The sequence below is a fragment of the Pipra filicauda genome, unplaced genomic scaffold (genome assembly GCF_003945595.2).
Source record: "Pipra filicauda isolate LSUMZ 115617 unplaced genomic scaffold, ASM394559v2 scaffold1414_size14363_pilon, whole genome shotgun sequence".
Classification (NCBI taxonomy): domain Eukaryota; kingdom Metazoa; phylum Chordata; class Aves; order Passeriformes; family Pipridae; genus Pipra; species Pipra filicauda.
The window spans coordinates 1-14362 of NW_024103890.1; the positions used below are offsets into that span (position 1 = coordinate 1).

The following is a 14362-nucleotide window of genomic DNA, read 5'->3' on the forward strand; positions in this document are numbered from 1 at the left end:
CAACAAAAATCAAGGAAAAATCAATTCAAAAGCAATTAAAAAGCAATTCAAAAGCAATTAAAATAAATTAATATCAATTAAAGCCAATTAAAAATCAATTAAAATCAATGAAAAATAAATTGAAAATCAAATCAATTAAAAATTAATTCAAGAGCAAAAACAATGAAAAATCAATTAAAAATGAATTAAAATCAATGAAAAATCAACTGAAAATCAATTAAAGTCAATTGAAAATCAATTAAAATCAACTGAAAAATCAACTTAAAAATCAGTTGAAAAATTAATTAAAACCAATTAAAAATCCTTTGGAAACGGGAATTAAGAGATTCCAGCCCAAGGATTTCCCTCCTGGCTCCTCGGAAAAGGGAATTTAAACCAAGACTCCCAGAGATCCCACCCTGGAAACGGGAATTAAAATCCCCCAGAGGCACCCGTGGGATGTTTTACCCCGATCCAACCCCACCCAGCCCCCGGGAACGCCGGGAACGCGCCGGATCCCCGGGAACGAGCCCCGGATACCGATGGACAGGATGTCCCCCGGGATGATCTCGTCGCTGGAGATCGGGCGCCACTTGCGGTTCCTGTACACCTGCAAGCCCCCAAAAAAGGGATGGTTTAGCCACAAAAACACGGGAAAGGAGGGAAATCCCCCCCGGACTCCCGGACTCACCTGGATCATGTAGGGCTTGTTGCCCATCTTGCGGATCTCCGACATGTTCCGCATCTGCTGCTGCACCAGCGAGGCCTCGAAGGCCACGAGCATGGACAGGGTGAAGACACTGTAGTACCAGTACTCGTCCAGGCACCACAGCCCCACGCAGAACACCTGGAACAGCCCAGAATTCCTGAAAATCTGGGATTCAGCTCGGCTCAGTCGGGATAATTCCAGCATTTCACTGGGGGAAACCAGAAAGGCAGGGAATCTCCCTCCCACAGACACCTGGAACTGTCCCCACCCCACAGCCCCACGCAGAACACCTGGAAAACCCGGGAGAACCGCCGGGCAGCTCGGCTCAGTCGGGACCACTCCAGGGTTTCACTGGGGGAAAGGCAGGGAATCTCCCTCCCACAGACACCCGGGGGGTCAGGAACTGTCCCCACCCCACAGCCCCACGCAGAACACCTGGAACAGCCCAGAATTCCTGAAAATCTGGGATTCAGCTCGGCTTATTCGGGATAATTCCAGCATTTCACTGGGGGAAACCGGAAAGGCAGGGAATCTCCCTCCCACAGACACCCGGGGGGTCAGGAGTGATCCCCACCCCACAGCCCCACGCAGAACACCTGGAGGGACAGGAGTGATCCCAATCCAGCCCAGAATTCCTTAAAATCCAGGATTTATCTTTGCTTATCCAGGATAATTTCGGTATTTCATGAGGGAAATTGGAAAAGCAGGAAATCTCCTTCCCAGAAACACCCGAGGGGTCAGGAACTGTTTGTCCCAAACCCATCCCAGAATTCCTTAAATTTTGGGAATCATCTGTGGGGACAGGAATGATCCCAATCCAGCCCAGAATTCCTTAAGTTCTAGGAATTATTGTTGTTTGTTCAGGATAATTTCAATGTTTCACTCTGGGAAGCTGGAAAGGCAGGAAATCTCCCTCCCAGAAACACCTGAAGGGTCAGGAATTGTTTGTCCCAATCCATGCCAGGATTCCTTAAATTCCAGGAATTTCTAGGGACTGAAATGGGAATTTTAAGGAATCATCTTGGTTAAGTGAATTTAAAGAATTCCAGAAAGCTGGAAAAACCCCAGGACAAAAGGGTCACTCCCAGGAATAAATCAATATCAAGGTCTAATCCAGTAGATATTCCTGATTCCTGGAATCTTCCCAGCTCATTCCTGGCTTTCAATCCATATATCCTCCTGGTTTTTTAGCAGGAATAGGGAATTTTCCCCCCTTTCTGTCTCCACACTTTACCTGGAAGACGAAGAAGGGAGCTGTGGCTCTTTCCTTGAACAATTCCAAGAATTCTGGCACCACCATCTCAGCCCTGGGAAGGAAATCCAGGAAATCCATCCTTGTTTCCCTGAGCATTCCAAGATTTCAGCAAAATGCCATCCCAAAAAAACCACTTCCAGAGGAAAATCTCCTGGTTTTTAATTACTCTGAGTCAATTCCTTCCTCTTCCCAATTTTATTCCTTTTTCTTCCCAATCCTGTTTCTTCCTCTTCCCAATCTACATTCCCAACATTATTCCTTCCTCCCCCCAATCCTTATTTGTTTCTCTTCCCAACCTTATTCCTCAAATCCAGCCGTTCTCTGTCCTAAAAGGAATCTGAAACAAACCCTGGGAATGACTAAAATTCCAGCTCCTGGACTAAAACTCCGGTTTGATCCCAGTTTTTCCTGCCAAACGGGGATATTTTGGCTCCCCCCAAAAAACCCCCCCGGAAAACTCACTTATTGGTGCCATATTTCTTCTCTGCTGCCCGGATTTCCTTGTCCTCCTGGTAGCCTCTGGAATTCTGGTAGTAGCTCAGGGGATATTCCACCGGGAAGGCCACGGGCAGGAATTGTCTCTTCCCGTTGGTTTCGTAGGAATACTTGATCTTCTGGAACTCGAAGGAAAGAGCCTCCTCCCCGTCCTCGCCCTGGGAAAGGGGGGAAAGGATAAAATAACTGAACATTATCCAGGTACAAAATCATCCAACATAAACCTCCACCCCCGGGATAATTCACCTCCGAGAGGGCAGAATTCCCAAATTCATTCCCCAAATCCCAACCTGTCCCTGCTGGTGGAAACACCCCCCTCCAGTCGGACCCATCCCAGCTGATTTTTTGCTAATTAACGTGATTAAAACTGTAATTTTTGCTAATTCACGGGACTAAAAGGAATCCCGAGCCGGCGGCAGCTCCCGGAACCTGCCGGAATTCCCGATCCCTGCGGATCCTCTCACCTGATCCCGGTGCAGCGGCACCAGCTCCACGGAGCCGTTGTTGGGGGTCGGCACCACTTTGGCCAAGGTGGCTTTTTTGGGACACGGCTCCTGGAGGGGGGGTAAAATAAAAGGGAATTCCCATCCCGAGGTTTGTCCGGGAGCGCTGGTTGGGATCACACACATCCCAAAGACAACGTTCCCAATCCCGAAATTCCCGCCTGGGCACCGAGGGAAGGGGTTCAGGGACACAAACAGGGAAAGGGGCACCTTAAAGGGATTTAATGCCTTTGCCTCTCGGATCCCAAACCCCCCCAAAATCCCTCTCAAACCTCACATATCCTCAGTCCCAAATCCCCCCCCAAAACTCCCCTCAGACTCCAAATCCCCCCCAAAATCCCTCTCAAACCCCACATATCCTCAGTCCCAAATCTTCCCCCAAATCCCCCTCAAACCCCAAATGCCCCCAGTTCCAAATTCCCCCCAAAATCCCCCTCAGACCCCAAACTCCCCCAACCCCCCCAAATTCGCCCCCTCAGGCCCCTCGCACCCCAAATCCCCCCTTTTGCCCTCAGCCCCCCAGTCCCCCCTTTGCCCCTCACTGACCCTGACGCAGGTGAGCGCGCACTGCGCGTGCACGGACCAGAGCCCCGCCAGCGCCGTGAGCAGCTGCAGCGCCGCGATGGCGCCGAGCGCCAGCAGCGCCGCCTCGGGGGGCCCCCCCCGCTCCTCCTCCTCCTGCTCCCCCTGCGCCCCCCACAGCCGCGGCCCCCACAGCCACAGCCACGCCGGGTAGAGCCCGGCGGCGAAGGGCAGGACGGTGGCGCGGAGGAGGCGCGGCCGCCGCCGGTAGAGCGTCACCGACGAGACCAGCTCGTCCTGAGGGGCCGCCGCGGCCGCCGCCATTTTCCCTCCGCCCTCGGCTCGTCTCTTCCGCTTCCGAGCCCCCGCCCCCGGGCTTCCGCCCGCGCCTGCGCGGGGAGCGGTGCTGGCGGAAGCGCGGCGGCGGCGCATGCGCGCTGGAGAAGTGCGGGCGGAGGCGGTGTCGTCATGTGAGTGAAGGGGCGGCGGGGCCGGGGCGGGAAGGGTCCCTTCCGCGTGTCCCCCCCCGGCTTAACGGCCCACCTCGGTGTTAACGGGACCACCCGGACCCCCCGTGTCCTGTGTTAACAGGACCCTCCCGTGTCCCCCCCCGGTGTTAACGGAATCCCCGTGTGTTCCCCCGGTGTTAACGGGACCACCAGGACACCCCGTGTGCCCCCCGGTGTTAACAGGACCCTCCCGGGACCCCCCCCCCCGGTGTTAACGGAATCCTCGTGTCCCCCCTCGGTGTTAACGGGACCATCGGGACTCCCGGTGTTCTCCCCATTACTGACCTTCCCATTCCCGGTATTCCCGCAGGGAACTGGCCCTGGAGCTGACGGCCCGTCACTGCGGGGCGGAGCTGGAGCGCTACGGGCGCTGCGTGGCCGCGAGTCCCGAATCCTGGCAGAGGGATTGTCACCGGCTGCGGCTCGGGATCGCCCAGTGCGCCTCGGCACAGTCAGTGCGGGACTGGGAGGGACTGGGATTGTCACTGGATGGGCACCGGGAGGACTGGGATTGTCACTTGGATGGGGCTTGGGATTGCCCAGCGCGCCTCGGCACAGTCAGTGCCGGACTGGGAGGGACTGGGAGGCACTGGGACTGTCCCTCCAGTGCCATCCCTGTCCCCCCGGTGCCATCCCGGTGCCCCCCTGACCCATCCCCATGCCCCCCCAGCCCCATCGTGCGGCAGATCCGCCGGGACTGTGCCGAGCCCTTCGCGGCCTTCGAGCGCTGCCTGCGGGATCACCCCGGGAGCGCCGGGAGCTGCCACCCCCACGCCAACGCCTTCCTGCTCTGCGCCGACCAAGTGAAGCCCGGGGAGCCCTGAGGTGAGTCCTGAGGGGAGTCCTGAGTGAGCCCTGAGGTGGGACCTGAGGGGAGATCTGAGGTGACTCTGAGGTGAGGGGAGCCCTGAGGGGAGTCCTGAGATGAGTCCTGAGGTGGAACCTGAAGGGAGATCTGAGGGGAGCCCTGAGGGAGTCCTGAGATGAGTCCTGAGGGGAGATCTGAGGGGAACCCTGAGGGGAGTCCTGAGGGGAGATCTGAGGTAAACCCTGAGGGGAGGCCTGAGGGGAGGCCTGAGGTAAATCCTGAGGGAAGCCCTGAGGTGAGGCTTCAGGGGAGATCTGAGGGGAGCCCTGAGGGGAGTCCTGAGGGGAGCCCTGAGGGGAGTCCTGAGGGGAGCCCTGAGGGGAGTCCTGAGGGGAGATCTGAGGGGAGTCCTGAGGGGAGATCTGAGGGGAGCCCTGAGGGGAGCCCTGAGGGGAGTCCTGAGGGGAGCCCTGAGGGGAGATCTGAGGGAGCCCTGAGGGAGATCTGAGGGGAGCCCGAGGGGAGCCCTGAGGGAGATCGGAGGGGAGATCTGAGGGGAGTCGGTATGGAGTACCCTGAGAGGGGAAATCTGAGGGGAGCCCTGAGGGGAGATCTGAGGGGAGATCTGAGGGGAGATCGGAGGGAGATCTGAGGGGAGCCCTGGAGGGAGTCCTAGGGAGCCTAGGAGATCTGAGGGGATCTGAGGGAGCCCTGAGGGGATTCCTGAGGGAGTCCGGAAGGGAGCCCTGAGGGGATCTGAGGATCTGAGGGGAGTTCTGAGGGGAGATCTGAGGGGAGATCTGAGGGGAGTCCTGAGGGGAGATCTGAGGGGAGCCCTGAGGGGAGCCCTGAGGGGAGTCCTGAGGGGAGCCCCGGCACTCCCGGGAATGTTCCCCCTGGATCGAGAGGCTCCTTCCTGCAGCTGGAACCCCCCAGAGGACACCCGGACACACAAATCCCACACAAATCCCCTCCTGCCTCAGGGAACAGGGGAGGGAGGACGTTGGGGAAGGATGTTTGGGATAAAAGTGGGATTGGAACCTCCCAAAATCCTCCCAGATCCGTGAAATCCCGCACAAATTTTTAGGGTCAGAAGGGACCTTAAACTCATCCTATTCCTGCTTTTTTTTTGTGCTGTTTTTCCCCAGAGAATCCTTGGAATTCAGGTACGCCTCTGGGAATGGATGGAAAAGCCTTGGTGTCCTCTGGAATCTCCTTCCAATCCCGGATTTTCCCCCCTCTGGAAAAGGAAGTGCAGCTCTGCCCACGGATCTGCTTCCCTGGAGTGCAGGAACATTCCTGCGGGGAATTCCAGGTTTTATCCAAAAAAATGGATAAATAAATAAATTCCAGGTTCCAAAGCTCCGCAGGAACCTCAGGATGGGCTGGAAGGTGACCCAAAAAAATCTGCTTTTTCCCTGTTTTTCTTCCACCCAAATCCTTCCAAAAATCCGTTTGGGAATCAAACACAGTTATTTCCCTTTTTTCCCAAGAAAACCCACCCACTTCCCAAGATCCAAAACTCTGGAGTGGCTCTTCCCACTGCCCTTGGAAGCTCAGGGATATTTTGGGGCCATAAAAGTCAAATTGATCCATCTGAAAACTCCCAGTTTTTGAGGGATGGGATTCCCGGGTTCTCTCCTGCTTTGGGACGGCAGAGGGAGCCATTCCCACCGGGAAAAACAGGGATTTGGGAGCCTCGAGGTCTTTCCAGGAATTTCTGGCTGTAAACAGTGGGGGAAAAAAAAATCCAAATATTCCTGAAAATATCCGTTAAAACTCGAGGAAAAGTGGGATAAAGCCCTGGGATTGTGGGATCCGTGTGGGAAAACTCCAGGATGCTGCCAGCGAGGTCAGAAATCCCTGGAAAAGCAGGAGTGGAGGTCTCCCAGAGAAAGGGTAATCCTGGGAATTTGAGCGAGTTTGGGGGGGAGGAGGAATGAGTTTTTGGGACTCGATTGGGGCTTCCCAGGAGATCTTTTTGGGGGAATTAAACTTGGCCAGGGATGTGCAGGGAGCGGGAATTCCCTTGGGAATTCTCAGGGAGAGGCTTTTCCCGACTTTCCAGCCCTGCTTGGGGGGGCATTAAAAAAAACCCCTTGGCTTTGATCCCGATCCCAAGGGATCCGCCCCATTCCTGGGATACATTGATCCGTATCCAGGTTCCAGCCAGGCCCAAATCCAGCTGATTTTTGGGCCTCACTGGAAATCTGTTCATCCCTAAAATCTAAAAATACTTATCCCTAAAATCTGAATGAATCTATCCGTAAAAATTAAATGTGTTTATCCCTGAAATCTAAACTATTTATCCCTAAAATTAAAATACATCCATCCCTAGAACCTGAATCTGTTTCTCCATAAAATCAAAGTCATCTATCCCTAAAAATTCAATATATTGATCCCTAAAAATTAAATATCCTTTGTTCCTGCGAATCCTTTTATGTCACTTTAATCCTTCAATTCCTTGTCTCCTGCCACGATTCCCACCCCTAATTCCACGATTTTCCCCACTTTTCATTCCTCCCAACTCCATTTTCCAGCCAAATCCCTGTTTTTCCTGGGAGTTAAACAACCTAAAAGCCGTTTTTTTCCCAGATTTAACTTCCCAGCTCATCCCAACATCCCCGGGGAAATGAATTAACATGTCCAAGGGCTCCCGAGCTCCCAAAAACCCCCAAATCCCGGGATCAATTCATTCCCTCCTTGTTTTCCCTTCTCTTCCCGGAGCTCCCAGGACACAAAATCCGCCTTTTCCCGGTGTCGGTGCCGCTCTTCCTTCCCGGAGGAGCTTTTCCAGGCCCCAAAGGGGGGGGATGACCCTCGATCCCGGGACGAGGGACCCGCCCGGAATCCGCTTTAATTCCTCAGCCGGAAAAATATCCTGGTTTTCCGCTCGGCTTCCCCCGGCTCCGGGCGGCCGTAAATCAGGGAGAGGTGGACGGAGCCACATTCCAGCCTTTGTTTTCCTTGGATCCCAGCCAGGGGGTTTCTCGGAGGGTGTTTTGCTGCCACTTCCAGAGGGTTTTGGGGTCACTTTTTATCCTCCCGGTCCGGGGGAGAGAGGGAGACACACCTGGGCATTCCAGAGGGGGGAGCGTTCCCAGGATCCCTTGGGAAGCCTTCCCAGCCAAGGGGGAGCACCTGGAAGGGCTGGAAGTGTGTTTATCCCTAAAATCTGAATGTGTTTGTCCCTAAAATCTGAATGTGTTTGTCCCTAAAATCAAAATCATTTATCCCTAAACTCGAAATTATTTATTATCCCCCAAATCCAAATGTATTTATCCCTGAAATCTGAATCTGTTCATCCCTAAAATCTAAATCTATTTATCCATAAAATCCCAGAGGAGCGTGGGATATTCCCAGTGCCTTTCCCAAGCTGTTTTCAGAGAGCTCAGGAAACAGGGAAACGAAGCCAAATCCGGGAATTCGGGAAGCTGCTTCCTGAACCCCCCGGGAAAGGAACCCCACCCTGGAATTCCCAAGGCAGGAAAATCCCACGTTCCCAGTTAAACTTGGCCTTTTTTTGGGGGGTGGGGGGGTTTATTTTCCAACGTACATGCAAAAGAGAATTCCCAAAACACTGGCACGGGATCACGGGGAGCATCCGGAGGGATTCGGGGAGGGGGATCTGGGGGGGGGAAACATCAAATTTCCACAATTTCACTGCGGATTCTCCCGAAATTCCATCAGAGCCGAGACCGTCCCGAGGGCAGGAGCCTCCAAAGGGAACACACGGATGGAGGAGGCGAATTCTGGGATTTGGGATGGTGGGAACTCTCCCGATTCCATCCCAAACTCGCCTTTCCGGGCAAAAATGTGCCATAAATATCCGGGTTTTTTGGGAAAAGTCTCCCCCCTTCCCTCCCAAGAAACCAGTGTCCAGCTGTCTGGGAGTGTTGTCCGTGGATGGGAAGAGGCGGATCCCAGAAGTCCGGGATAATCCCGGCACCGCCAGCATGAGGAATTTTTAGTTCCAGGGAATTTCCCTCCGACAAAAAATCCGCCTTTTCCCTGGTTTTCGGTTCCTCCAGGAGGTTCCCACCTGGAAAAATCAGCGTGTGGCGGCTCAGGGACAAAAGCACATCCAGGAATCCGTCGGCCAAATCCTCGGGATTGTCCCGCCCGATTCCCGACTCCGCAGATCCCAAAGTAAGTCGTCATTCCCTTTCTTGGAACAGTCTTGGGAATTCCTTTCCGGGAATATTTCCTCCTTGGAACGCTCGGAGAGCTGGGGGAGGTTTTTATTCCTTTGGCTGGAACAGCTCCTGGGAAAACTTTTCCAGGAATTCCAACCATCCTTGACGACGTTCTGGGGAGATCCTGGGTCATTCCCGAAAAAAACTGGGCTAAAACCACCATCCCAGTGATGGAATCGTGGACAGAACCCGGGAGGGAGGAGATCCAGAGCCTTTCCAGCTGGATTAGGGCTTGGAGTTGTGCTGGGAATACTGGGAGACGGCTTGGGATGGGCACTGGGGGGTGAATCCCGAGCGATTCGGCCTCAAAATCCCAAATATCGGCGGATTCCGCCCCCAAATTCCCCATGCTGACGGATCCTGGCCCGAAATTCCTGGTCCTGATGGAAAATGTTGGAAGGTTCAGTCTGGATTTCGGGCAGGGATTGCAGCTCCTGATGGAAAATGCTGGAAAAAGCCAAATATTGATGGATTCTGGCCTGAAATTCCCGGTCCTGATAGAAAATGAGGGGAAATCCCAAATAGTGATGGATTCTGGCTGGAAATTCCTGGTCCCAATGGAAAATGCTGGAAGGTTCACTCAGGAGTCCAGCCTGGAATTCCCAGTCCCGACAGATTCCGGCCAGAAATTCCCTCACCCGAGAGAAAACGCCGGAAAATTCCCACTCGGGATAGAAACCAACGGGGAAATTCCCCCCAGATTCCAGCCGGGAACGCCCATCCCGACGGAAAAGGCCGGGAGAGGTCGGATCCCTCCGTCGGCTCCTCCGGGGAGAACAATCCCGAGGGTCTCAGTCCCGCCCCGTCCCCTCGCCCGGCTGGGAGGCGGGAGCAGCATTCCCGACGTTCCTGGGAAGGGTTTTTCCAGGGTCAGGAGGTGAAGTAGGAGCTCTGCATGGAATACAGGCGGTCGATGGGATTCCCGAGCCGGGCCTGGAGCAGGCTGGGATCGGCCCCGGACAGGAGGCAGTCGCCCAGGGGGCCCAGGCTGTCGCTGTCCAGGTCATGGAAAACTCCCTCCGAGTCTGGGAAAAGCGGGAGAAGGGAAGGACGGGAAAAGGAAATTAAATCAGAGGCTCTTCCCGCCCTCCCATTCCCGAATATTCCCAGTGGATCAGGAATTCCCTTCCCAAACCTTCTCCCCCATCCCTTCCCATCCCATCCCATCCCATCCCATCCCATCCCGTCCCGTCCCGTCCCGTCCCATCCCATCCCATCCCATCCCATCCCATCCCTATCCCTCTTCTCCCCCTGCCCAGGGCTCCTCCCCAGCTCCGTATCCCACTGGATCTCATATCCCAGTGGATCCTGGATCCTGTATCCCTGTGTGTCCCTGTGTATCCCTGTGTATCCCTGTGTATCCCTGTGTGTCCCTGTGTGTCCCTGTGCACCCTGCTGTATCCCGGTGTGTCCCGGTGTGTCCCTGTGTGTCCCTGTGTGTCCCTGTGTATCCTTGTGCACCCCACTGTATCCCTGTGCACCCCGCTGCATCCCTGTGTATCCCTGTGTATCCCTGTGTATCCCTGTGTATCCCTGTGTATCCCTGTGCACCCCGCTGTATCCCGGTGTGTCCCTGTGTGTCCCTGTGTATCCCTGTGTATCCTTGTGCACCCCGCTGTATCCCGGTGTGTCCCGGCGTGTCCCGGTGCTCCCGGCGTTACCGTAGGGGTGCAGGTGTTCCGGGGGGAGCTGGGGGGGGGTCATTCCCGGCCGGAAGAGCTCCGGGCTCAGCCCGTTGTGCTCCAGGGGCAGGAGCGGCTGCGGCGGGAGGCGGGAATACGGCGCCAGGAGCCCCTCGAGGCCGGGCACGCTCGCGGCGTCTGCGGGCACCCAACGGGGCAGCGTCGCCATGGGGAGGTCACCAGGGGGATGTCGCGATAGTGACGTCGTGATAGTGACGTCGTGATAGTGATGTCATGATAGTGATGTCGTGATAGTGATGTCACCAGAGTGATGTCACCAGAGTGACGTCGTGATAGTGATGTCGTGATAGTGATGTCACCAGAGTGATGTCACGATAGTGATGTTATGATAGTGATGTCATGATAGTGATGTCACCAGAGTGATGTCATAATAGTGATGTCGTGATAGTGACGTCGTGATAGTGATGTCACCATAGTGATGTCACCAGAGTGATGTCGTGATAGTGATGTCACCATAGTGATGTCGCCAGAGTGATGTCACGATAGTGATGTCACAATAGCGATGTCATGATAGTGATGTCACCAGAGTGATGTCATGATAGTGATGTCATGATAGTGATGTCACGATAGTAATGTCACGATAGCGATGTCATGACAGTGCATTCCAGAGCCTAAAGGGGCTCCAGGAGAGCAGGAGAGGGACTTGGGAGAAGGGCTGGAGGGACGGGTCACAGGGAATGGCTTCCCCCTGGAAAAGGGGGATTGAGGTGGAATTGGGGAAGGAATCCTTGGCTGGGAGGGCGGGGAGGGAACGGGATGGAATTCCCAGAGGAGCTGTGGCTGCCCCATCCTGGGAAGTGTCCAAGGCCAGGCTGGAGCCGCCTGAGCCCTGGAAGGTGTCCCTGCCTTTGGAATTCGGTGGGATAATGGGATGATTTAAGGTCCCTTCCCACCCAAAATGCTCCACAATTCCACAAAACGCATCCGAGCCGCTCCCTGCATCCCGGCTCTCCGCCCATTCCCAGTCTTCCCTCACCTTCACTGTCGTCGTTGCTCTGCCGGCTGCTCCTCCCAGTCCCTCTCCCGCTTCCCAGCCGGGCATTCCCGAGCTGCTCCTGCTCCTGCTGCTGCTGCTGCTGCTGCTGCCTCCGGGCGATTTTCTTCATCTGGGAAAACACACGGACACGCCGGGAATTCGAGCCCTCGGAGCTCCAGGGGGGGGTTAAATCCCACCCCTGGAACGGGATCCGTTCCCTCACCTTGGCCCGTTGGTTCTGGAACCACACCTGGACCACCCGCACGGTCAATCCCGTCTCCGCCGCCAGCGTCTCCCTCACCTGGCCATGGAAAAGGGATAAATCGGGATTCAGTCCCTCTGGGAAGGATCCCGGTGGTGGTTGGGCTCCAAGAAGAGCTCAGCTGGGATTAAATCCCACCGGGAACGATCCAAACCAACAGCTGGGCTCCAAAACGAGCTGGGTGGGACTCGGATCCCGGCGGGAAGGATCCCGGCGGGATTGGGGTGCCGGTACCTTTCTGCAGGGCTTGGAGGACACCTCGAAGGAGGCCTTGAAGGCGCGGCGCTGCTGGGTGGTCAGGATGGTGCGCGGCCGCTTGGAGCGCTTGTGGTCCTTGCCGTCGTCGCCGCCTTTGCCGTGGGAGTGGGCGCCGTCCTCGTCCTCGCTTTTCACTGCCGGGGAAGGGCGGGATCAGGGAATCGGGACAGGGATCCATCCCTGGGAGTGCTCAGGGACAGCTGGGACGGGGATCCATCCCTGGGAGTGCTCAGGGACGGCTGGGACGGGGCTCGGAGTCGGGAATCGGGACAGGGATCCATCCCTGGGAGTGCTCAGGGACGGCTGGGACGGGGCTCGGAGTCGGGAATCGGGACAGGGATCCATCCCTGGGAGTGCTCAGGGGCGGCTGGGACGGGGCTCGGAGTCGGGAATCGGGACAGGGATCCATCCCTGGGAGTGCTCAGGGACGGCTGGGACGGGGCTCGGAGCCACCCGGGCCATGGGAGGGGTCCCTGCCCTTGGAATGAGGTGGGATGGGAGGAGCTCCAGGGTCCCTCCCAACCCAACCAACCCAACTCAACCCATCCCACGCCGCCTCATCCTCTCCATCCCCTGGTCCCCCATCCCGGCTCCGTCCCGGCCCCTCACCGGACTCGGTGGGCGCGGGGCTGATGGCGCTGAGCATCTCCTTCTCCTTCTCGTAGTCGGAGCGGCAGAGCAGCTGCCCCTCCTTGAGCACGAACTCGTCCCCGCGCTGCAGCTGCCGCTCGCACTCGCAGCACGAGAAGCACTGCACGTGGTAGACGTTCTCCAGCACCCGCATGATGAGCTCCGAGGGCCCGATGGCCTTCAGGCAGCTGCTGCACTTGGTCTGGAACAGCCTGAGGGGGAAAACGCGGCATCTGGGACGCCCGGGTGGGATCTGGGACGCCCGGGTGGGATTTGGGACGCCCGGGTGGGATCTGGGACGCCCAGGTGGGATTTGGGACACCTGGGTGGGATTTGGGACGCCCAGGTGGGATTTGGGACACCCGGGTGGGATCTGGGACACCTGGATGGGATTTGGGACAGCCGGGTGGGATTTGGGACATCCAGGTGGGATTTGGGACACCCGGGTGGGATTTGGGACACCCAGGTGGGATTTGGGATGCCCGGGTGGGATTTGGGACACCCGGGTGGGATCTGGGACACCTGGGTGGGATTTGGGACAGCCGGGTGGGATTTGGGACAGCCGGGTGGGATTTGGGACACCTGGGTGGGATCTGGGACGCCCGGGTGGGATTTGGGACGCCCGGGTGGGATTTGGGACACCCAGGTGGGATCTGGGATGCGCAGGAAGGGAAATCAGGGCCGGAGAGAGTTGTGGAGGTGTCGAGGTTGGGAATGAGGTCGGAGATGGTCCCACTGAACCATCGACCCAGCGCCGACTGATCCGTGTCCTCCAGTGCCGCTTCCAAGGGTTTCTTGGGCGCTTCCAAGGATCTCGACTCCCCCGTTCCCGTGAATGTTCCAACCCTTTCCACAAAGAGATTTTTCCCAATATCCCACCCAAACCTGCCCGGGCCGTTTCCTCCCGTCCTGTCCCTTGGGAGAAGATTCCAAACCCCCACCTGGGGCCAACCTCCTTCCAGGGAATCGCTGGGAACGGTTGGAGAGAGGGAAAAAGATTGGGAAGCCACGGGAAGAGGGAATGGTCCGTTTGGGAGCTTCTCCAGGAGGAAACACACATTCCCAGCTGGATTTGGGGGCTTTAGGGACCTCTCCTGGGCTGTGAGAGGATTTTTGGGACCTCTCCACGACGATCCCGGGTTTTTTCGGGATGTTTGTGTCCGGAGGGAGGAACAATCCCGCGCTGGGCTGGAGCAGATGGTGCTGCCGAGGTAATTTTGGGATCTGAGCAGCTCCCGGCTCCCCCTCGGCCGCTCGGCGCGGGAAAAGCAATAAAATCGGGATTAATTAGGCCCTGTTTAAACAGCAGCAGCTCATAAACCGGGATTAGGGACAAGCCCGGCTTGATCCTCCCGGGAAACTCGGCCCGGGAGCAGGAGGGGGCGAATCCCACCTGGATTGGGGGTGGAGGGGCCGCTCCGGGGGGGATTTGGGGGCCCCTTTGTCTGAGTCGCGCCTGGAAAACAATCCCGGGGCTGGGGGGGAGGAAAAACTGGGAAGAGGAGCAGCTTTTTCGGGAAAATCGGCTCTTGGGAGGCCAGAAATGGTGGAGTTTGT

At 56.6% G+C, this 14362-nt stretch overlaps 3 protein-coding genes across 4 annotated transcripts; 1 reads left to right on the top strand and 2 right to left on the bottom strand.

The window, feature by feature from the left end:
* Positions 1 to 340: 340 nt before the first annotated feature.
* Positions 341 to 3910, bottom strand: ATP13A1 (ATPase 13A1). Its single transcript, XM_039378588.1, has 6 exons — positions 3488 to 3910; positions 2903 to 2992; positions 2406 to 2596; positions 1923 to 1995; positions 671 to 826; positions 341 to 589 (listed from the first exon to the last, which is right to left on the bottom strand). The coding sequence occupies exons 1-6, from the start codon at positions 3893 to 3895 to the stop codon at positions 371 to 373; spliced, it is 1137 nt and encodes a 378-aa protein (XP_039234522.1). The 5' UTR covers positions 3896 to 3910; the 3' UTR covers positions 341 to 370.
* CHCHD5 (coiled-coil-helix-coiled-coil-helix domain containing 5) lies at positions 3851 to 9769 on the top strand. 2 transcript variants are annotated; one of them, XM_039378590.1, is made up of 5 exons: positions 3851 to 3933; positions 4283 to 4423; positions 4643 to 4797; positions 5929 to 5946; positions 8812 to 9769. In XM_039378590.1, coding segments are annotated over exons 1-3 (297 nt in total). In that variant the 5' UTR covers positions 3851 to 3931; the 3' UTR covers position 4797; positions 5929 to 5946; positions 8812 to 9769. The 2 variants fall into 2 exon arrangements, with proteins under 2 accessions (XP_039234524.1, XP_027581470.1); XM_027725669.2 differs by lacking the exon at positions 8812 to 9769 and having other exon boundaries at positions 5929 to 7117.
* On the bottom strand, positions 8023 to 13198 carry LOC113990338 (LIM homeobox transcription factor 1-alpha-like). Its single transcript, XM_039378589.1, has 6 exons — positions 12785 to 13198; positions 12152 to 12309; positions 11879 to 11956; positions 11656 to 11785; positions 10638 to 10796; positions 8023 to 10001 (listed from the first exon to the last, which is right to left on the bottom strand). The coding sequence occupies exons 1-6, from the start codon at positions 12957 to 12959 to the stop codon at positions 9847 to 9849; spliced, it is 855 nt and encodes a 284-aa protein (XP_039234523.1). The 5' UTR covers positions 12960 to 13198; the 3' UTR covers positions 8023 to 9846.
* Positions 13199 to 14362: the final 1164 nt, after the last annotated feature.